Genomic DNA, 22,016 nt, shown 5'->3' with positions numbered 1-22,016 from the left:
TGAGAATGTCAGGTGTGGCATTAGAGAAAAACCTAACTTCCACATTAATTATACAAATTCTTTATGAGTAACAATATCAGTACTTAACTTGGAATATCAAGCACATATTGGGAAAAGGTAGATGCTACAGGATGCATTTCCAGATGCCTTTAATAATATTTATAAATGGCTGTGTTCTTCATCAAATAAGATCAAAAGAAGCAAAAATTAAACAACAGCCAACTGATGGCTGGCCTACGTTCATTGTGAATGAAATTCTATTACAAAATTTATTTATATAACTTAGTTTTCACAGCAGCTTTCATGTAATTCCTTCTTTCAGGAAAAATGAATCCCTTTTGCATTGAAGCCATGAAGAATGCTGAAAAATGAAAATATTCCAGTCTTATTAAACTTTATGTGGCATAAAATGGATGTTACTTCCAAATGGTCTCAATGTTTAATTTCCCATGCAGGAGGAACCATGTTCTTCCTCTCTCCCACACTTCATCTTGAAGACAACTATACTGACTGGTTTCTATAACTCAGATGTTTAGTCCTCTGTTTCTACCATGGCACTTTCTTTTCCCACACAGCTGTGCTCAGAACAAAGTCACTAGCTAGAACAATTGCCACTATTTAAAGTGGCAACATTAAGCAACAGCTGTTAATGGAACAATAAAGTAGCTGAAAAGATTAAGGTATACAATTCTGCTTCCCCAAGCCTTGGGGACATTTCGAAGTTGCTGGAGAACTGAATTTTTTAGTGGAATGTTATTAAACATTTTGATACAATTCTTTTTAATTAGTTTATTTTAATTAAAATTTAAATTTAAATTAAATCCAATTTTTGTCCACGCTCCATTCACCCTCTTTTAATTCTAGTCCTGCTCACTTTGAACGTGGCCTCTGGGATGTTCCTCCAAGGTCATGTACAGGTCTTAGCCTGAAAAAGGTTGCAATATCCCCTGGATTGTCACTTTAAGGCAGAGAGGGTCATCTTTCTTCTGTCAAAGGCTACATTTCAGCAGGGGTAATCTACTGGAGGCCCCACACCACATGCTAATGGCCAGTGGGGCTGCATCAAGACCTTAGCAATAGCATTTAGCAGGCTTAACACTTTATCCTACATTATTCCAAGTGCAATACACCATGGCATAACCAAAGAGAACATTACTATACAGGTGTACTTTTGCGGGCAATAAATGGCATAAAACGTTACTCTTCCTGAGGCAAAAAAAGACCGCATGAAGTTGGACTTCGTAAGCATAAATCTCACACTTATTTTTGCTTTCATTCCAGTAAGATCTCTATTTAAAACTTGTGAGATAAAGAGTAAGCTTAAAATAAGTAAGTAAGTTAGTTAGTTTTTACCTGATAAAATCATCAATATCCATTACTCTGGCACGTTTTTCTGAATAACCGGTATCTTTTAGGATCTCATGTATAAGTTCACCAATATTGAAATTTTCAGGAATTTGCTGTCAGAAAAATAGAAGATTTATGTGGCAGGCTTCAAGACAATGATGCTTTTTAAAAGACTATATTTAAATAAACAAAAAAATCAGAAGAATTTACCAAATTATTTTGTGAGCAGTGAATTCTGTAATTCTGTTCCAGCAGTTGTTTCACAGCATTTGAACTGCAATAATGAACAAGGGTAAGTCACACAAAGCTATAAAAACTATTTTTTGGAAAGTTTGAATGTGAAATTGTTCCTTTGAAAATGTCTTTCTTTCCAACTGATTATTTCTTTAACTTCAAAGACATATAAAGAACACTGACAGCATCCAGCCATAGTTTATTTGTGGTCCCTCTATTCCATTTTTACCTGTCTATTATGTCTTTACCTTTAGGGGCTTGACTAATCAATTCTTCAAGACACTTACCATCAGCTACATTATCTGTAATCTTATTTCACATCTTGGCAGGCAACCTGTTTGTGGCTAAGGAGTGCATTTCTTAACACTTCCCCCTCACTTTTTTTTTTTTGGCCCATGATGCCACTAATAACTTGGCAGTTGCATTTAACGCCTATATTATTTATAGTATTTAAGCAAAAGACTGCATTGAATTTGAATTTTCCCTACTGATTATAGTGGCACAAAATGCTATGATCAAGTTCTCAGGGATGGCCTTCTCTCCCCAACTGCTATCAGAAGCAGGGTCCCTCAACCTTGGCAACTCTAAGCTGTGCGGACTTCAACTCCCACAATTACCCAGACAGCTTTGCTATGCACCAGCTATGTGCCTATGTACTAGCTTTGTTAGCTGGGGAATTCTGGGAGTTGAAGTCCGCACAGCTTAGAGTTGCCAAGGTTGAGGAACCCTAATCAGAAGGGCTTCATGGAACCACTTTGCTCTGAAGGGAGAGTACTTCAACTATCTTGCCAAGAGAAAGACAGTTCTCTTCTTTGTGGAGAACAGAGGCAGTACAAACCTGAGAACGGTGCGTACATACATTACCGTAACACTATTCCCTTTCAGGATAATCAACATTATGCAAAGTGCAGAAAAGGAGTAACAAGCCAAGGCAAAGCAATTAAAGGCATGAGATACAGAGAAAAGGAAAAGAGCTAAAATTAGTTTATAACAACATTCACTACATCTCTAAATACTTTTCTACCCTTACAAACTGACTTTGCTTTTTATCATGTCCAATCATTGCTTCATACTTTTTTGTTTTTTAAACTCACTTCACACTAATGTGCTCACACTGTTCTGTGAAAGACAGGATTTCTAAATCCTAGAGACTATCTTGAAATTGGCACACTGTTGCCTGCATCCCACCCAATGTGGACATACAGCCAATGAAATGATACACACTCAGAATGTTCTGTGGGTAATCAGAACCAGAAAAAGGATATTCCTCTACATCTGGGCAGACTGATCAACAACTGTTATGTTTTTCCTTCTGTCTCCTCAGATCCTCTCATTGATCAATGTATCTTTTACAGGGCAAGAACTATCCAATTACTGTTTTTTATGAACCGATCTGGGAGGCTTTCATTTGACTGAAGGTTAGGGGAAAAATTGCTTGCATAATTAATTAATACAGAAAGGAAAGGAGAAGATGTGCACTAAAACTGCCCTGGACACATGCAGGATTGAAAACTAGTGGAAAGGAATTATTACTGTCCTGCCTGCCATTCTGCCATTATCAATTCTTTGTCATATTATTAGGCAGTATAATATGCAAAACAAAAGCAGACTAGAGGAGCATAGGTTGCAAATCTAGGAGAGCTAAAGTAACAAGGAAGTATCAGCTATGCATATTATTTGTATCCTGAAAGTTTGTATTCTGTCAACAAGAACATGAATCTAAAAGCAATTGCAAGAATAACATGCCACAAATACCAAAAGTCAAGAAGGGGAAACAAAAACACAACATCCTCTTTAAGCAACTATATGGTGCTGTTCCTCATTTCTCTTCGTGGTCAATAGTAATCATAGATGACAATCTGAAACGATACCTCTGGAGCTTCTCTAGCTTGGAGGTTCATGGGTAGCCCTGACGGTTTGTCTTGGTGATGCCTGAGTAGGGTCTCGGTTCTCTTTCTCAAGAATGACCAGACCAAACTGGTTATAAATCAAACCAACCACATTCTTCTTCTATTCCCCGCTCTTAGTTAAAGGCCAACGCCAACCTAAGTAATATATACTTTTGCCTGGTATTCACATAGAAATACACATTCTAAAGATCTCTGTGGTCTAGGAGAACAACATCCCATCCACTGCTATCTCTTAGCAGCAATAAATATAGGAAGCAAAACACTGAAGCAAAACACTGTTCTCACTCCTGAGAAGAGGAATGCTCAATGACAGAGCTGCAAACAATTCAACATACAAAAATGTGAGTAACTTACTTAAAAACTGCAGCAAGTGTCTTGTTTTTCCTGACAAAGACTATTCTTAGTAGACCATCCCACTCCTAAACAAATACGTTAAGAGATTAAAAAGAGACAATTTCTTTTTTTTTAGTCATATCACATGTGTCAGTGCAGGTATGTCTGTGTCATACATAAATGCTGCTTTGTGTTGGTCACTATTAAGGTAAATCTATCTCTGATCGCTCCTTTCATCATCTTCCCTCTTTTCCCAGGTGTACTTTAAGCTTTCATCCCTTAGTTGAGAAGATGCTGAGGTTCTATGAGTGACAGTTCCATGGAAAGCATGATCAGGATAATTGGGTATATTTATGAATATAAAACATTTATTTCCAAAGATAGGGTAGATATTGACATGGACAAGAAAAAGCCCTGTATTCCTTTGAACCTTGTTTCAACCCTTAGTTTCGAAGTGTAATACTGTTAGAACATTTTGATTAAATCTAAATCTCTTTTACTCATATGGTTGACACTATTCTTTAATCTTTTTCCTCAACTATGGGTAAAATTCTGATATGCTAAAGCCACCTTCCCAAAATCAAGCTATGAATGTTTCTACCTCTTATCTTACATACTCAGTTATCATTTAATGCTGCTCAGTGAGTAACAAAATATGAAGCATTAGACGGACTTCACACAAAATATGGCACTCAAGCAATATCATAGTTGTCCAAACGTTTTGGGGAGATATACACTTAGGGGGTACTAAGTTGTTTTCATGGATTTCAGATCATACTGATAAACCTTACCTGAAAGTTAATTGGTGGTGGAGGGTTCTTTGGTTCTATCCTCACGACACTGGATTCAACTTTGGGTGGTGGTTTAAAATTATTTTTTCCTACCTGTTAAACATAGGAAAGACGACTGTCAAAGAAATAACAACTTTTTACCTTTCCTCCTTTTAATTCATTTTATTGTGATTTCTTTGTTTTGATTGTTGTCAACTGCTGAGTCGTTGGGAGTCAGGCAACACAAGTTTAATAATAACACCAACGAACAAATAAATAAATAAAAACCTATTTTCATCCCATTAAGACTTCTACCACTTTCCACCCTGCCTGCTTTATATCTGAAATTTCATAAACTCAAGGTAAAACTACCTATTATTTTACTTACTTTCATTAGATGATCAACACGAGCTAACAGTTGAGTATTAACAGACAACCTACAATATAGGTGAGAGCCTGGCTTTGCAACTAAGCGAAGAGCAAATTCTCTTTGAAACATGAGTACTGCGCACCTAGAAAATAAACATGGGATGCAAGTTTAATGTTATTCTGAAGCAGCCCAGTCCTGTAAAAGATTAACAACTTGACATTTGTTCAACAGTGTTTAGAATAAATGTAAACACTATTGTTTGATAGGTTTTAAACCAACTTACTGTTTTGAACTCCATGAATATCCAGTAGATGCCTAGGTTAGGTTAAGTCACGCATCACTACTGGATAGCTTAGGTAAATGCAGTTGTGGATATTGCGAGTACATAGCTGTTAAATGCAGTACAAGTATTATTTTTGTATAGGATTTTAAGTACTTTAGTTATCTGGTTAGAGCAGGGTTTCTCAACCAGGGTTCCCTGGGAGATCACAATTTATTTAAAAAGTCACCCAGCTGGGTTTCATGCCTAAGGGAGGCCTAGAACTCAGTTTCCTGGTTTCTAGGCCAGCACCTTCACCACTACACCAAACTGGCTTTCTTTAAACCTATTGTTAGAGGGTCCCAAGAGAAACTCTGAAATGCTTATAAATATTGCAGGTAAGATTAAAGAAACATTCAGCTGGAAGGGACTGAGGCAAAACTAGGCTGTTTATCAGTCTTTGATCTGTAAGCACTGGACCTCTCAAGGAGATGCAAAGTATCAACATTAGTCTCTTACCTTGTAAGAATAACAGCTTATTTTAAGAGCACTGTGTGATTCAAACACAGACATTTCCACTGAAAAGTAGATATACAATACTGTATTTCTTACAAGGTTTAGTTTTACACAGTGCTAACTGTTTTCTGGACAGCCAGTTTGGTGTAGTCGTTAAGGCATCAGGTTAGAAACTGGGAGACCATGAGTTCTAGTCCCACCTTAGGCACAAAGCCAGCTGGGTGACCTTAGGCCAGTCACTTTCTCTCAGTCCTAGGAAGGAGGCAATGGCAAACCATTTCTGAAAAACCTTGCCAAAAAAACTTCAGAGACTTGTTCAGGCAGTCTCCGAGAATTGGATATGATTAAATCGATTAAAAAAAAATTGTTTTCTAGATAAATGTTGTGCTAATCCTAGTCTATAAGGTTAATAATAATAAAGGTTGGATATTATGTCTAAAAGCACTTAAACTATATTAGACACTATATATTTTTCTACCTACCTGAAGAAAGGCCGATGCAGCAATAGCTTAAAAACAAAGGGAGAAGAAATCTGGGAGTGGGGGAGATAAAAGAAAAGGTTGATTCCCACAAGAGTAATATAAAGCAGACAATGTCTTTGTCTTACTTTTAAAAAGTCCTGTTTTTATACCTACTTGATAAGGTAAATTAGCCACACAAGCATCAAAAAAAGGGAGGTCACTTTTCAATACGTCTCCAATTTTTATTTCAAGTTTGTTAGCCAAATGTCTGAAATGAAAATAACACTGTATCATTAATACATTTCCAAGAGAATTTCTAGTTTAAAAACCACTGTGACGTTTCTCCCCACAAAGAGTGCTTACGTCCCCTGGACTCTTTTCTGAAGTTCACCGGCAAGTTTTACATCAAGTTCGCAAGCAATAACCTGAAAGAGAATCATATATAAAATGTCTTAGTGCACATATCATAAACAATGCATTACAGAACTACTTTATGTTACTGTAGAATTTTAATCAAACTTCTGCTTTAGCTGTAAATACCAAGGTTTGTTTAAGCTTTGTAGTCGAATACTGATGTTCCCATACCTCGGCTAGAATAGAATAACCTAGAATAGGTCTAGTTTATTAAAAATCAGAACTAATTTCCCAGAAAACAAGAACTGAATATATATGGCAGCAGTATACAAAACCACCTCCCACTGTTTTCATCTAAAATATTTAGATCAATTTAAACGTATTTTAATGCAGGCAAAGTGAAATTATGGTGTTATTATGTATGTAGGGGAAAGGAGGAGATGAAAGAAGGCATTGATTCGCTCCCTTAGTTCTTCTTTTATATTTATTTATTTATTTATCTATCAAATTTGTCACTGCCCATCTCCTCCGAGCGGAGGAACTCTGGGCGGTTTACAATATAAAACAATAAATATATAAAAAAATTTCAATATAAAACACACTATAAAACAATTTCACAGAGCTACCAAATATAATAACATCCAGATGGCTATGGTCTCATTCTGTCATTGTATAGGAAGGGCACTTCAAGGCACTAGCCAGCCCCAAGTGTGACTATTCTCCTCCCTGCCCCAACCCCGGTGGCAGAGCCAGGTCTTCAACTTCCTCCGGAAGGCTAGGAGCGATGGGGCTAATCTCACCTCCGGGGGCAAGATGTTCCAGAGGGCAGGTGCTACTGCAGAGAAGATATGATCAAACAATTTTTGAATGATTATCTTTTCCCATTCCATGCTCTCTCCTTGCGGCCAAATTGGGGGGGGGGGGAGAGAAAAGCACTTCTTTATTATTAGACTTACCTTTTTCACCTTTTCTAACATTTTCACTGTCATGTTGCCAGTTCCAGGACCAATTTCCAGAACAACATCTGTAGGGTATAAGGAAGCCTAAAGAATGAATAAAAATGGAATTACACAAAAACATAGCCTATTTAGTACTGTAAACAGACCAATTTAATTTATATACAACATGATGAGGGAATGGCCTTGAGGGATAGGAGGAAGAGCTGGTACCAAGACAACAGTTAGATAAAAGAGGCCTGCGTCCAGAGCAAGAATGTAGCATGAGTAAACATCTCAGGCTCCTCCCTAGTTCTCATGAAGATAAAAGGAATGAGGGGGGAAGTACATTTAGACTTCCAAGATTCTGTTACTATAGCTTCACAATAAAATAGTATTGATCTATATGACATTGGTTTCCTAGTCTGGTCTACCTTGAAGGGCTGATTTATACTGAGACAGGACTTGCTAAAGCAGAATTCTATCAAGTCAAAGAAGTCCATCTATAAAATATGTAGAAACTATTCAACTTATTTTTCTCTGATGCAGTATCTGAGCACCAAATACAACCATTCTGATACTTTTTATATATGTTTTTAAAATGTCAAAGAAATATGTATTGTGTACAGGTTGTAGTTGATTTTTTTTTTCAAAATTTCATCTTTTATTTATTAATCAAGTATCATTATATGCAGAGTTCTATGTTTGTTTAGTGAGAAACAGATCCGTTGGTTTTAATGAGGCTTACTAATTAAATAGGTATTCATTAGTTGCTTTAAATACCACCAGTTTAATAATAATTTGTGGGAATGACAGATTATTCTCCTATACTGGAAGAGACTGTGATTATCACTTACCTTTTCTATAATGCTGTTAACAATCAGGGGATTTTTCAAAATATGTTGACCAAGTCCAGTGTTGAACCTAATGCCTACTAATAAAAATAAATTTTAAGAAGCATAAAAAGTTATTTTGTATCAAACTCTCCTTTGATTAATAGTAATAGTTTCCTGTACAATGGATGGCTCTTCAAGAGGTCTTAAATCATGGGATGATGCCTTTTCTATTAATTCATCCAATTCAGATTCTGGCACCCTTATCAGAGAAAGTAGTGTCAAACAATGGGGTAAGGTTGAAGTTCCCAAGGTTTTCCTTTATACAATCACTACATTATCATAAAAACGTGCTGCAGACCAAAGACAGGCAGTGCTTGTCACAATGCCATGCAAGACTTCAAAACTAGCTAAAAATTATTTCTCAACTAAAAAAAACATAATGGCTAAATTCTTACAAGATAATAGGAACTTTATCATAAGGCTCACAATTTTAACAAGTTTTGATTGCACAAGATTTTGATTATTTAAAAATATATTTTTTCATTTTTATTTTGCCACTCATACTACAGACTATTTGCCATACTTTCATGGACCAGCAATGGCTTGCAGACCATAGATTGGAAACCATTGGACAATGATATACAGTTGTATACACCTCTGGTCAAATTATATGTTGCAGTGAATTCCTATATGAGCAGAAGCTGACATAACCTCTATGTACTGCAGTACAATACAAAGCTAAACACAACTTTTTGCAAATTTGAATACATAGTTATTATTTATGTGCAGTTGTTTACAGACTCAAAATAAGAAAATAGTGAATATGGCAGTGCAAAAATTTGACACTTTCAATCAGTAATGTGTAAAAAACTTCCTTTGGCAGCTTCCAAAGTTTTCTGTTCTTCTGTTCCAGTTTTTAGAAGGTTTTCTCACTCTTCCTTGCAAAGCTCTTCTAGCTCAGAAATATTCTTAGGCTTTCTTATATGGATTGCACACTTGAGATCTCTCCACAGATTTTCAATAATGCTCAGATTAAGTGGCTGTCTTGCTGAAATATCAACCTCTTTTCAGGTTCAGTCTCTGGAACATTACCTTCCAGGATATGTAATATTTAGTTGAATTTGTTCTTCCTTCCACCTGCATAATACTTTCTGAACCACTGGCTGCTAAACAACCCCAAAGCATAACAGTACACCCCCATGTTTAATGGTCTACAATGCTTTTTTTTCAAAAGCATTACAATTCTTTCTCAAAATATAGCTTGTGTGGTTGTGGCCAAATGGTTCAATATTTGTTTCCTCACCTGAAGCACTTGTTGCAAACATATCAGTGTTACCAAGATTTAATTTTGCATACTTTAGATTAGGATTTTTGTGATGAGGACAAACGAAAGGTTTTTTCCCTGACAACTGCCCCATGAAAATCTCTGTTCTATAACCAAGGCTGTATTGCAGACAACTACTCCAGAGTCAGCTAAACTTTTCAGCAGCTGATCTGTGGGTTCCGCTCTACAGATCTGACTAATTTTGGTAAATTCTAGCAGGTATTTTTTCTTGGTCTTCAAACTAATATCCCACAGTCAATCCGGAAACTATAGCTGAAGAGAGGCTGGAGTGCTTGGTGCTCTCTGAGTTTGGTTGTTTGCTTGCAGACGTTTCATTTTCCAACTAGGTAACATCATCAGTGAGAATCCTTGCAGTGACGATGTTAGGTAAAGGTTTCCCTTGACATTAAGTCCAGTCGTGTCCGACTCTAGGGGGCGGTGCTCATCTCCGTTTCAAAACCGAAGAGCCGGCGTTTGTCCGTAGACACTTCCGTGGTCATGTGGCCGGCATGACTACACGGAACGCCGTTACCTGCCCTCCGAAGCGGTACCTATTAATCTACTCACATTTGCATGTTTTCGAACTGCTAGGTTGGCAGGAGCTGGGACTAGCAACGGTTATTTTGAATGTTGTGTATTTCAACACAATTCTGACTGTTGAAGTCCACACATCTTCAAGTTGCCACGGTTGAGAAACATTGCATTAGAGGCTGGGTATTTCAGGGAGATGATTCGAAACACACCTCTACAGAGAAGCCGAAGTACTTATAGGAAAGAAGGATAAAGATTCCTTCTTTAACTTGGCACCCTCCAAATTACTATCACCATAACCCCTCCCCCCGCCCCCGGCGAATGGCAAATGATGGAAACTGCAATCCGCTGCAGCCCATCCTCCCTAGCCCGGGAAGTTCCTCTCACCAGGGCCTTTTCCTTCTCCGCGGTGCTGTCGAGAGCGCAGCTTGGTCTTCACCTTCGGCATGGCTCTGCCCGACCTGCCGCACGCTAAGCTCGGAAGAGGAGGAAGGCGAAGGGGGAGGTCGTCGCCCGCGCGGGTGCTGCCGGGACAAGTAGTTTCGCCGTCCCTTCGGCAGCGCCCGGCGAAAGCGCTTTAGGACTATATTTTCCGCAAAGCACCTCGACCCAAGGAGCGAGTTCAGAGTAGTGCGTTTCGGGAAGCGTTTTAGTACTTTGTGAAGGCGCAAAGGAAAGTTGGGAAATGCCGTTGGTCGCGACCCTCAACAATAGGAGTCGTTATTGGAAAAGAAGAATTATGGGAAAAAGGAAGGAGAGTGACAGTCGCAACATCCACTAAGCTGCGTTCTTCTCCCACCATATATCCAAAAAAAGAGTCCTCGCCCAGTTTTCCTTCTCAGTCGGCTTTTAATTTGTTTTTATATTGGGGGATTTGTCTTCTCCCCGGCTCAGGCGCCGGACTGGTCCAGAAAAGAGAAGCGGGCGGGCCCGGAGGACAAGAGGCGGGAGGGGGCGGTTGGGATTGAGGAGCGCCGCGCGATGACGTTGGTAGAGCGCCGAGCTGCCGCGGCACAGAGGTGGGTGAGCCGCGGCTGGTGGCGCGAGCTTCGGAACCAGTGGGAGCCGCGTGCGCGAGGCCGAGAACGCAGGAGAAGGAGCTCGGGCTTCAACGGTAAGTGCGTGAGGGAAGGAAGGGAGGGGGCGAGAGCGCGCCCGGTTGTGGCCACCCCGTCCCTCCCTCCCGCTCCGGGAGCGAGCCGGCGGAGGCCCCGCATCCTGAGCGCGAAGGGCGGCCTGCCGTGACAGAAGTGAGCCGGGGAGCCGGAGGTAGCCGCTCTCGGCTGCTGGCTGTGAATGAGAGCGCCGCCATGCTTCGCTCTCCTCGGGTTAAGTCTCGAGAGGCACGTGGAGGAGGAAGAGGGCTTGAGTCCTGAAATCTGGATGCGCTTGGACACCCTCCCGGAGGAGGACCCGCGGCCTGCGGAGACATTCTTCGGTCGCGGGGGATGCTTTGCTTATCGACGCTGTTTTTCTTTCTCTCATGCCCCGAGCCCTTGGCTAGCAAACATGCTAACTGTCGTATCATTGGATGTCTCACCAAAGTGTAGCATATGGTCGCTTTTCCTGGAATACCAGGGAAATTTGCCACAAGTAGAACTCTTCCTCGGTTACTGACACCTGAAGAAATTGTTCTTTCCTAAGAAGTTGCCCCTGACTTATTAAAAGGAGGAACACGTGAACGTGAAGTGGTAATGGGAAAGGCAATTGCAATAGTGCATATTGCTCAATCAAGTAACTTAATTTAAATAATTCATTATTATGAACCCCAATCATCTTCTCTTTTAGTTTAGGAAATTAAAGCCAGCAAGCAGGCTTCCTTGTTTTGGAACAATGTAAAAATGTAGTCTTATAAAGAGAAAAATAATTATACAGAATGGGCTGTTGCATAACCTGGGGAAAGTTTTTGAATAAGCAAAAAGGAGATGGATGAAGTAGCTTCTAAAACATCTGGGGGAAGGAGTTGCTATTAGGTCATTCTTGCTAGTGCCAAATGATAAATTTGGTAAGGAATCTAACCCCAGAGGCATCAAAGTTGCTGCTGCAACTTCCTTCTCCTCTTTATCTTCCAGAAGGGTGCTCTCCCATAACTTGATTGATCCAGTATAGGTAGGGATTCCTGGCTTGACAAGATGAACTTAAGCTGGGAGTCAGATCACTGGAAAGCAGAGGGCTGGTTCAACAGCTCTTTGTGGCATTGGAACGGCTGCAGTGGGAAGGCTCAACCAGGGAAGGAAATGTATGGATCACTTTTTCATATGTGTTGAGAAGTGCAGCCAGGAGGAAAGTTGAATGGACTTGCCCAGCATCCATTTTGACCACTGCGATGTACCATTAGTGGGATGATTGCCACCCATTGAGAGATACTGCTTTAAAGTGTGGTGATTTGGGATCTGTGCATGTGCACCCAGATATAACGTGTATATAACTTAATTTGCATGCCCACAGAAACCTCCCATCCATGTGCTCCTTTTCTGTCCTCTTCTGATTTTTCAGTGTTCAACTGCTGTTGATTTTCTGGAAGGTTTTATTTCTAGAAGACCCAGTGACCAATAAGCCTTCTCTGCATAGGAGCTAAATATGAAATGCTTTAGTTTTTCTTCTCACAAAACTACCCTGTGAATGAGTTATGCTGGCACTTCTAATATGAAGCTGGCTTTCAGCTATCTAATGAAGCTGAATGGAACAGACAAAAGAAAGCTCTTCTTCACACAGCTCGTAATTAATCTCTGGAATCTGTTACTAAAAGTAGTGATGATGGCCACTAACGTGGATGGCTTTAAAAGATGATTGTATAATGCATGTAGGAGACTCTGTCAGTGTTACCTTCAACCTAGGGCAGCATGCCTCCAAATATCAGTTGCAGAGGAATACTGTAATGGTGAAAGAAGGGTATGTCTCTGTCTCCTCCTTTCAGGCACCCCACAGACACTTGGTTGGCCATTAAGAGAAACAAGGTGTTGAACTAAAGTGGTCCTCGGACTGATCTAGGAGAGTTATTCTAATATTCTTATGGGTCTTGTTATTTCTGAGTAATTTTAGTGTTGTTTTAGGAACAAAGAGTGAAGTCTGAAAGTTAGCAAAATACAAGAGTCAATGTATGTGATCTTTATCATTATCCAGGTTTTTCTGTTACATGCCATTTCAATTTATTATAGAATTCAATCCTCCTTGGAGTGTAAGCATGCGTGAAAGCTTGCATAAATTTTCAGAAAATTTCACTCTGTGAATGTGTGCCTTTTATGTAAGTTGTAAGCTTTATAGGACAGTTTTATTTGCTTCCTGATTTTAGTTGAAATTATACTGATTTTTTTTTAAAATTGAATATTGTAAGTTGCTCTTGGGCAATTATGCCAATGAATCATTGGGGTTCTGTTATTTCTGCTTTGCTTTTAATCATATTGCAAGATTATATTTTAAAGGGAAGAAGTTTGCGAACGACTTTATATTCTATGGAAAATAATTAAAATTCTCTGTTCAACAGAATCCTGAACAGAATTCTGTGTGCTTGTACACTGAAACAGCTGTCTAATGTATGGAAATATCTCTCTTAAAATTTTGTTTTTTTGTGTCTTATGCTAAAATTTTGCAATCCAATTTTTTAATTAAATATTTGTAAAATTCTCTGGGTAGAACGGGTGCAGTAAATTTATCTCCATAAAGATAAACCATGAGCTAGTTTCTTTAACAAAAGTATTGGAAGAGGAAAACGGATCTGAAATATAAAAATTAATATTTATAGCAACATAGTTATGTTTAGCATTGGGATAGCTGTTCTTCATATTTTGCTGTCTGCTCATGCTAATGTATGTTAGCATGAACAAAGCATCTCTCTTTGAAACTTTACAGCAAGCGAGTCTTTTGCAAATACTATACTGCATTGCTACTTCAGAAGCTGGTGCAGTTACCTGGACATGCATACTCAAGCAGCACTTCTGGGACTACTAGTGAAGCAGCTATGCATGCACATGTATATGGAGGCAGCTTTTGAAGCAGCTGCATGAGCTTTGCAAAAGAAGTGGCTGCTTTAATGATTCAAAGAAAAGTGTTTCATTAGTGCTAGTGCACATTGTGCAATACCTATTTCAGCACTAAAAGCTTTGCAAGTTCATGAATATTTGCAGAGAGTAGAGAAGTTCCTCCTATGCATGACACTTCTTACTCTTTGTTTTATAGGTAAAGTCCTAATACTAATTAGTTTTCTGGAGAGCCATAATAAGCAAAAGTATGAAAGTAATGAATCAATATCTTAATGCCTAATCTCTTAAAGCATTGCAATTTATTCCATATATTCTAAACTATTACCTGGTTATTTTATGTCATTTTGCAACACATTTGTCTAAGAGCTTGTTGGCTGCTGGCATGGGGACTGACATTAAGTAAGGCAAATCAGCACTATTCTTTCAGCATATTCAGAACTTAAGATTGTATTTGCAAAGTTTTACATTTTATACAAAGTTTATATTTTCAGTACTTGAAATCACTAATATCTAATGTGTGGGTATCAGTGAATTAAAGTGTGTCAGAAGAGTTGATTTAATGTTTTAACCTGGGGCTTATTTATATAATGCCAGATTGCACTTTATATAATTGCCAGATTATATAAAACGTGGCCCAGCACAGTATTTTCAGTAATGTAAGATGAGTCCAGCAATGTATGAATCCTCTATTACGATCTGTAAGTTTTTATGAGTTTTGTTGCTAATTTTTTAAAAAAACTTTAAATATTTGTAAATTTGAACGTCCGTAATATCTTACATTTAGTAAATACTTAAATCAGTATAAAAGAGGCAACAGGACCTCTTAGGAAAGCTAACAGTGCATTTTTCTAAAATGTTTTGGATAGATTTTCATGGATCTCCATAGCGCCAGTAGCATTGTTCTTCAAGTCTTGACCCAAGCCACTAGTCAAGATACTTCTGTATTAAAACCAGCAGAGGAACAACTGAAACAGTGGGAGACACAACCAGGTTTCTATTCAGTTTTGTTGGTAAGTTAAAACAATGACGTTACATTTGCTCAAGTGCTTCTTAATCTTGCCTCCTTTTTTTTCTTACCCTGTGGCTATTTTCCTATAAGGAATATATTTTTGTATCTGTTGTAGCAGTTATTCCATAATAGATCAGTATTATAGAAAAGATGGGATGCTGTTATGGGCACATTTGTGATTAGTTTCTTATAATTTAAATAGCTTATTGTACTAATTGTTTGAACTTTAGTGCCAAATGTAGATGAGTGTGTTGTCTGTTTTGATTCTTTTGAAGATGCTGCCCCCAATTTTAAAAAATCCTGTAAAATGAATAAACAAATGAACTGTGTTGGGGATTATTTATTTATTCAATTTATATATAATAATCAGCTCCTTTAAATGCAGGAATTAAGGATATCTTTAAACTCTTTGGATGCAGACTTGTAGCACAGGAGGAAAACTATTAGAAAAATGTGTGCCTTTTGCTGATTAGAAGTGAAGAAGCAGCTTCCTAATTTTTTGTAAGGGTTGAAATTGCTGTTTTGATGCACTGGGTGCTTTGGTTCTTCTCTCCTCATTCCCAATTGATAAGGTAGTTTTTTCTTCTCTTCACCTTTGTGGAATAATCCATATTTTATCAACAGTTTGGCCTTGTTGATGAGGCATAGATGTGTTTCCAGAAGTGCACTTTTGTGCATGTTTATTCAGAACAACTGGAATTATCTTCCTTTTTCATACTTTAATACTATCCATTGTTTATATTAAAATCACTAATTGTAAGTCTAAATGGAGCGAAGACCAGATAGCAGTGAGATAAAATTAGTTAATTTACCATTTCTGTGCCAACAATTAATGCAAGTGATTATGCAGTTTCTAGTGGATCTGGTAATACAAACAATAACAGTGAGGATCTCATGGTTTTCCTAAGAATATACTGAAAATACTTACATGAATGTTTACAGTGTATGCATAAGAATAGTAAAACCTGGACATGAATCAAGACATTGGAGGAAAGTATTTAAAATTAATATATTTTATTATAAGAACATGTATAACACAAACACACATGTATCTGAAGAAATTTAGACATGAAATAGGCAGAGTAACTTTAGTGAAACTTCTTGTAGATGCATGGAGTATTATTTGATAGATCCTGTCTTTCCTTGTTATTGAGAATTTTATATTTTTGCATGTCTCCTTGGTAATATAGCTAAAGAAATTTTAGGATCTGTCTAAATGCTAGCTAATTGAGTGGGCATATGGAATGACAGTTCTTCAGTCTATTCCCTCTATTTATGAACATGGAACATGTGAATCCACATGATTGAGAATGGAATTTCTTACATCAAAAGAAATTTAATAGAAAGGCACCGCTGAATTTCAACCAGTATTCTTAAGTCCCAAAAGTTAGCGGTGAATATATCAAACCAGAATAGAGCAGAATGTTAATAATGAATTTAGCTTTCATATATTTGAAACAGGTGCAGTGCTGATTTAAAGTTGCATAAGTAGAATATGGAACAGATTTTCTTGCATACTCTAATGTGTAAAACAATGAAAAAAGTTAATACGGAATTAATAGGTGCAGGAGAACGCTTGTTTTCTTTCTCTGACATTTTTCTCTTGGTAATTGGCAAATATAGGTAGTCTGTGCTTAACAACAGTAATTGGGACTGGAATTTCCATTGCTAAGCAATGTGGTCGTTAAGTGTGACATGATGTGACTGTGCAGTCTAGTGACGGCAGTTCTGGCAGTCCCCAGTTATTGTCATTAAGCAAATTACTGTGGATTGTTTAGTGAGGACCTCATATGACTGCAACTTGCAACTTCCTGCCAGCTTGCCCATTGACTTTGCTTGTTAGAAGCTGGCAGGGAAGATTGCAAATCATGATCCTGTGACTATGCGATGGTTAGAAATCTGGGCTGGTTGCTGAGTGCCTGGACCATGATCATGTGATTGTGGTGGTGCTACAACAGCCAGAACTTAGAGGACTGGTCATAAGTACCACTTGTTCAGTCGCAAGTTCAGATGGTTGCTGAACAAGTGGCCGTTAACAGAGAACCACCTGTAATTTTTTATTCCAGTTAAGGAATACCGTTTGCCTAAAATCTTAAGCATTTGAAATGATTGCCCTTCTAATTAAGAAAAACATGTTGGGCAATTTATTTTAATTTAATTGAATAATAATTTTATATGGCTTGTACTGTACTTTGCGAGATTGGCAGTGAGTTTAGCACAGAATATCAATAAGCAAGTAAGTTATATAAAGGACAAAATATAGAGCTTATATAAAAGAACATATGTGAGGCACCTAATGACAAAGTTTTACTTTTGGTAATGCTGTTAAATTTCATTAGAAAAATTGATGGAATGGATGATTGTGATTTCATCTCACTTAGGTGAGTATTATGAAAACAAATATGCATAAAGTGCATGGAAAAAAGAAAATACACATGATTTTTCCATGAGTTATCACCAAGTAACAATGAATATTGTAATAAATTCAATACAAATTACATCACAGTAACTCAGTTCCAATGACCACATCTTAAATATATTGGTCAACTATACATATAAATTATAATTACACTAAATATGCTTCCAGATGGACCACTTCTTGTGCTTTCAAGCAAAAAGTGCTATTTTCCTTATGATTGCTCTCCTGCTACATTTAATGCAATGTTTAGTACAAGAAACTGGCCAATTATTATTATCAGCTTCAAACTAAGAATATAGAACAACTTCTATAGCACTCAAACAATGTTCATGATTAAATCAGTATTCTGAAATATTCTGAATTAAACTGATACCTGAATTGAATCCACATATAACAGCTAAATGTGTGAATTAGGGAATTCTGTAGAAATAATCTGGAAATGTGCTTTGTAAGTATGAGTATATTATCTCCCTACAATTCTTTAAAGCACCTGTATCTTTTCCTGATATTAAGCCTACCTCCTGTAACTGCCAGGTAATCCTGGGAAAAGACAGCTGTTCTAAAACTTACAGACAGATGTTTGTGCATTGCATATTTCAGCATTTTCTTGGCAATCAAATTCAAAATGCTACACAACCCTAATGTAAAGCCTGTGTTATATATTTTATTAGGTCAACAATCATAGGATTTGCTAACCTGTACAATTTTTCTGTGAATACCCTCCACTACCATCACCAAATTCAGGAAGATAGATACTTGCAATTATTGTACCATGCCTGATTGGTAAGACATATCATATATACAGTTTTACTAAACTCTTTTTGTTTCTTACAGAATATATTCACCAATCACAGTTTGGATATAAATGTGAGGTGGTTGGCTGTTCTGTACTTCAAAAATGGAATTGACCGCTATTGGAGACGAATGGCAGTACAGTAAGGAATACCTTCCTAATCTTCTCTGTCGTCCCCGCATTTGTACTTTTAAAAATAATACTGATTTCCTGACTTGCAGCAATCTGCCAGCAATCCATTACCCAGATAACCATGATCCCAGAAACCAGATCTCTTCCTTCAATGTCATTTGTATAGTCAGTAGTTCACTTGCATTACTTTTCCTTTTCTCACTGAAAGAAAAGATCAGAAGACCACCTGAGCTCCAAGTTCTTGAGCTGCTTTCCTGCTTAGTTCAGGCTAAGAAAAATAATTAAAGTATATGAATTAAAACACCAGTCTGAACACAGTTAAGAAATGGTTGATTTCTTTTAAAATAAAATGAAATGGAACTAGCCATCTAAAACTTTTCAGAATTTGGATATTTAGGAAACCATAAGCAGCTTGCAGGAAGACCTTTAAATTTTACAAAATACTCAGATATCAGCTGTTGTCCAGATGCCAAGAAATACGTTACAAAACAAATGTACTTATAGTTGGTATCACTCAGATTGAGGTTCAGACTGACCAATTGATCCTTAGGATGGCTTGATCAGGAGTGCAGTTGTGTGAAACTGTTGTACTGTCATCCATCATTTTGAAATGGGAATTAAATGCTACTTATAATATAAAATCTAAATAAGGTTTACAGTTTAAAACCCCACAAATAAGATATCTAAGTGTCAGGGATTGAGGCAAAGAAACAACGCTGAACCAGGAATGAAGCTCTAGTTCTTTACTGTTTCTACCATACACAGAATCTTGCCAAACTAGCCAAAGCCAAAAAGGTGCTCGGGAGAAATACCCCAGGGAATCTAAGGCGGGCCCTGTCTCAACTTCTTGGCCGGCTGCCCAAGGTCCTCCAAACTATAACATCATTTCTCCCCCTGGAATGCACCCCCTCCTTGCTCTCCTGTGACCTCCAAAGCATGACCTCCCCCCAAGAGAGACATTCTATCACACTAAGTTTCTCTCAAGATTCAAATCTCTCATGTGTTGTTGCTTTACCTACTGAGGTCACTCCCGAATACACATTAAGAACAGCTTCTGGTCACCAAATGATTGCCTATTTCTGAGTTAAACCATGATGTAGAATTGGCACACTTTGGTCAGCATATACCTAGGCAAGATGTGTTCTGATAAGGAAGAAAAAATTTATTACAGACATACTATCATATGTACAGGTCAGCAGGTAGCATTTAGATGGGAGATTGTACAATATCAGGGAATAGCCTGGCCTGGGAAATTATAGAAACATTTGGTGAGTCCTAGGTCAGGCAAGGTCAGAAGCAAAGAATCTGAGATCAGACTGGATTGCTACAATAACAATACACAAATGACAACCACTCCTGTCAAAAGCAAGTTGTTCTCAGTCCATTAAGCCACATAGGCATGTGAAAGAGGGACTAAATTTGAACTCTGCTTTCACTATAAATATGACCTGCATTTGATTGATTTATATCCCAGCTGTCATGTTCATCGTTCCGATGTTCTGAATACATCGTAACGTTTCGCATGTCACTTTCCTGATACGTGTTTGCAGAGTGGAGATTTCCAGCCGTACCAGGCTGTAATCTCATTACTGTAACTGTGGAATGTATGTTTGGGTTATGGAATGTCTTCAAGGTTACTTTCTCAGGCCGATGTGGGCAACCGTTGCTAACACCTGGGAGGGGGTGGTTGCTAAGCGGGAGCGAGGGCGGAACCGGGTTTGAAGCGAGGGTTTTTAGTTTGTATTTGGCGCGCTTTTGCTCATTCTCAGCTTTCTTTGTATTTGCACACTATTCTTTCAATAAATCAGTTTTCATTAAGAACCTGCTTGTGAGGCTGAGTATGTCAGAATAGGCAATCATTACACCAGCTTTATTTTGTAGAACTCAAGGTAACGTACATAATGCTCCTGCCTCCTATTTTTTTCACAGCAACAACCCTGTGTAGTGGGTTGGACTGAGAGACTGGCCTAAAGTCACCAAGATGGCTTCTGTGGCTAGGGAGGACTATACTTGGTAGTTTGCAATTGGATATCTTCATTAACAGCTTTTTATTTCTTGCAGTAGTCTTTGCCATGTCTTTGAATCACTGCCGGTGAGGCTTCTAGTTCCAGTATTGATTAGGGAAAAGCCTGACAGGCACTACAAAGCAGGGGAGATGCTGTGGGCAAACGCTAGGGAGTGTGGGTGGGCCGGCGGGGTCTGTGGGTGGGCATCAGGAAGCGCGGGCAGGCTGGTGGGGGCTGCTGCTGTGTATTAGCGAGTGTGGGTGCCACAGAATACGAGATCTCTGGGATTTTGTACTCTATGGTGAGGCTCCTTGGGAGAAAAAGTGGCAAGAGCGACTTTTGGGAGCAACCTTTGACCTTCCTTGCCAACATGCCCATTGACTTTGCTTGTGGGAAGGTCGCAAATCGTGATCACATGACTGTGGCTTGCTGCGACATTGTAATTGTGAGCTGGGCACCCAAGCTCCCAGATCGTAGTCACGTGACCACAAGGATGTTGTGATGGCCACAACTCTGTGGCCTGGTCATAAGTCCCCCTTGTTCAGCACCATCGTAATTTTGAACAATGGCTGAACAAGGGGTTGTAACTCGAGGACTACCTGCATAGCTAAAACTACATTACTGTAAAATATGCCACAATGTTGCCTTATTCTTGCTAATTGTAGAAAGTTCTCAAAAGTTTAAGAAAGAAGGTATTATGTAAGCATGGTCATTTCTGATACAGGCTTTAATTTTCCAATAAACAGTGCTCTGTCAGAAGAAGAGAAATCTACTCTGCGTGCAGGACTTATTGCTAATTTCAATGAACCAGTAAATCAGGTTAGTGATGATACGAAAATTGGAACTATTAACTCTTTCTCTACGGCTGTATTCTTTTTGTGAAAAATTGTTTAAAAGTTAAATTGATTCAGTTTTATATATGTGCGAGAATATTTCATGTTTCTAAGAGTAGATTTAAAAGTTCATTAGCATAATCATCAGATATTTTACTCTGTCTGATTTATGGCATTATTTTAAAACAGGTATTTTATAAGAGTTATAAGTTGCTCCAATTGAAGATGACTGGGTGGTGTACAATTCCCATCATAAATTCAGATTAAAAACAATAATTAAACGTAGTGTGTTTGGGACAGTAATATTCTTCTTAGAAACATGATGCTGAAGGGCATATTACGCAGAGCTAGCAAACTGAAATTGCATGATGACCCGGGAGGGGAAGGAGACAGATAACAAAACCGAGGTTGTTGTCCTTTCCATGCTGTGAAAGGAGCCATATATGGATACAATAAAGGTAGCAGAAGGTGCTTGTATCAGTAGAAAGGGCAGGCTTGGAGTCTCTTTAGAAGAGCAGAAGGTGGAGCACTGATGTTGAACCTATGATGTGTGTCAAAGGTGACATGCTATGATGTTTTGAATGACATGCCAACATGCACCAACACCCGGCAACAACTATTCTCCCTGTTTGAGTTACCAAAGAGACTGAATGAACAAAAGGCA

The 22,016-nt window shown here is 38.4% G+C and overlaps 2 protein-coding genes across 4 annotated transcripts in view; one reads left to right on the top strand and one right to left on the bottom strand.

The window, feature by feature from the left end:
• Positions 1-242: 242 nt before the first annotated feature.
• On the bottom strand, positions 243-10,724 carry DIMT1 (DIM1 rRNA methyltransferase and ribosome maturation factor). 3 transcript variants are annotated; one of them, XM_063295610.1, is made up of 12 exons: positions 10,568-10,724; positions 8,347-8,420; positions 7,511-7,597; positions 6,564-6,625; positions 6,375-6,468; positions 6,222-6,271; positions 4,983-5,106; positions 4,616-4,708; positions 3,846-3,910; positions 1,558-1,621; positions 1,354-1,460; positions 243-361 (listed from the first exon to the last, which is right to left on the bottom strand). In XM_063295610.1, exons 1-12 carry the CDS (start codon positions 10,626-10,628, stop codon positions 319-321), a joined length of 924 nt encoding a protein of 307 aa, XP_063151680.1. In that variant the 5' UTR covers positions 10,629-10,724; the 3' UTR covers positions 243-318. The 3 variants fall into 3 exon arrangements, with proteins under 3 accessions (XP_063151680.1, XP_063151679.1, XP_063151681.1); XM_063295609.1 differs by having other exon boundaries at positions 8,347-8,423; positions 10,568-10,723; XM_063295611.1 differs by lacking the exons at positions 6,222-6,271; positions 6,375-6,468; positions 6,564-6,625; ... (1 more) ...; positions 8,347-8,420; positions 10,568-10,724 and adding an exon at positions 5,248-5,834.
• A 441-nt stretch (positions 10,725-11,165) lies between these two features.
• The window catches only part of IPO11 (importin 11), an 89,719-nt gene continuing 78,868 nt past the window's right edge, over positions 11,166-22,016 (top strand). The window contains exons 1-4 of the mRNA XM_063295607.1: positions 11,166-11,294; positions 15,027-15,170; positions 18,423-18,523; positions 21,266-21,338. Coding sequence (XP_063151677.1) covers positions 15,033-15,170; positions 18,423-18,523; positions 21,266-21,338 — 312 coding nt within the window. The 5' untranslated portion in view covers positions 11,166-11,294; positions 15,027-15,032. The remainder of the gene's footprint in view (positions 11,295-15,026; positions 15,171-18,422; positions 18,524-21,265; positions 21,339-22,016) is intronic.

Source organism: Candoia aspera, chromosome 2, assembly GCF_035149785.1.
Source record: "Candoia aspera isolate rCanAsp1 chromosome 2, rCanAsp1.hap2, whole genome shotgun sequence".
NCBI lineage: Eukaryota > Metazoa > Chordata > Lepidosauria > Squamata > Boidae > Candoia > Candoia aspera.
This window is presented reverse-complemented; position numbering and strand designations above follow the sequence as displayed.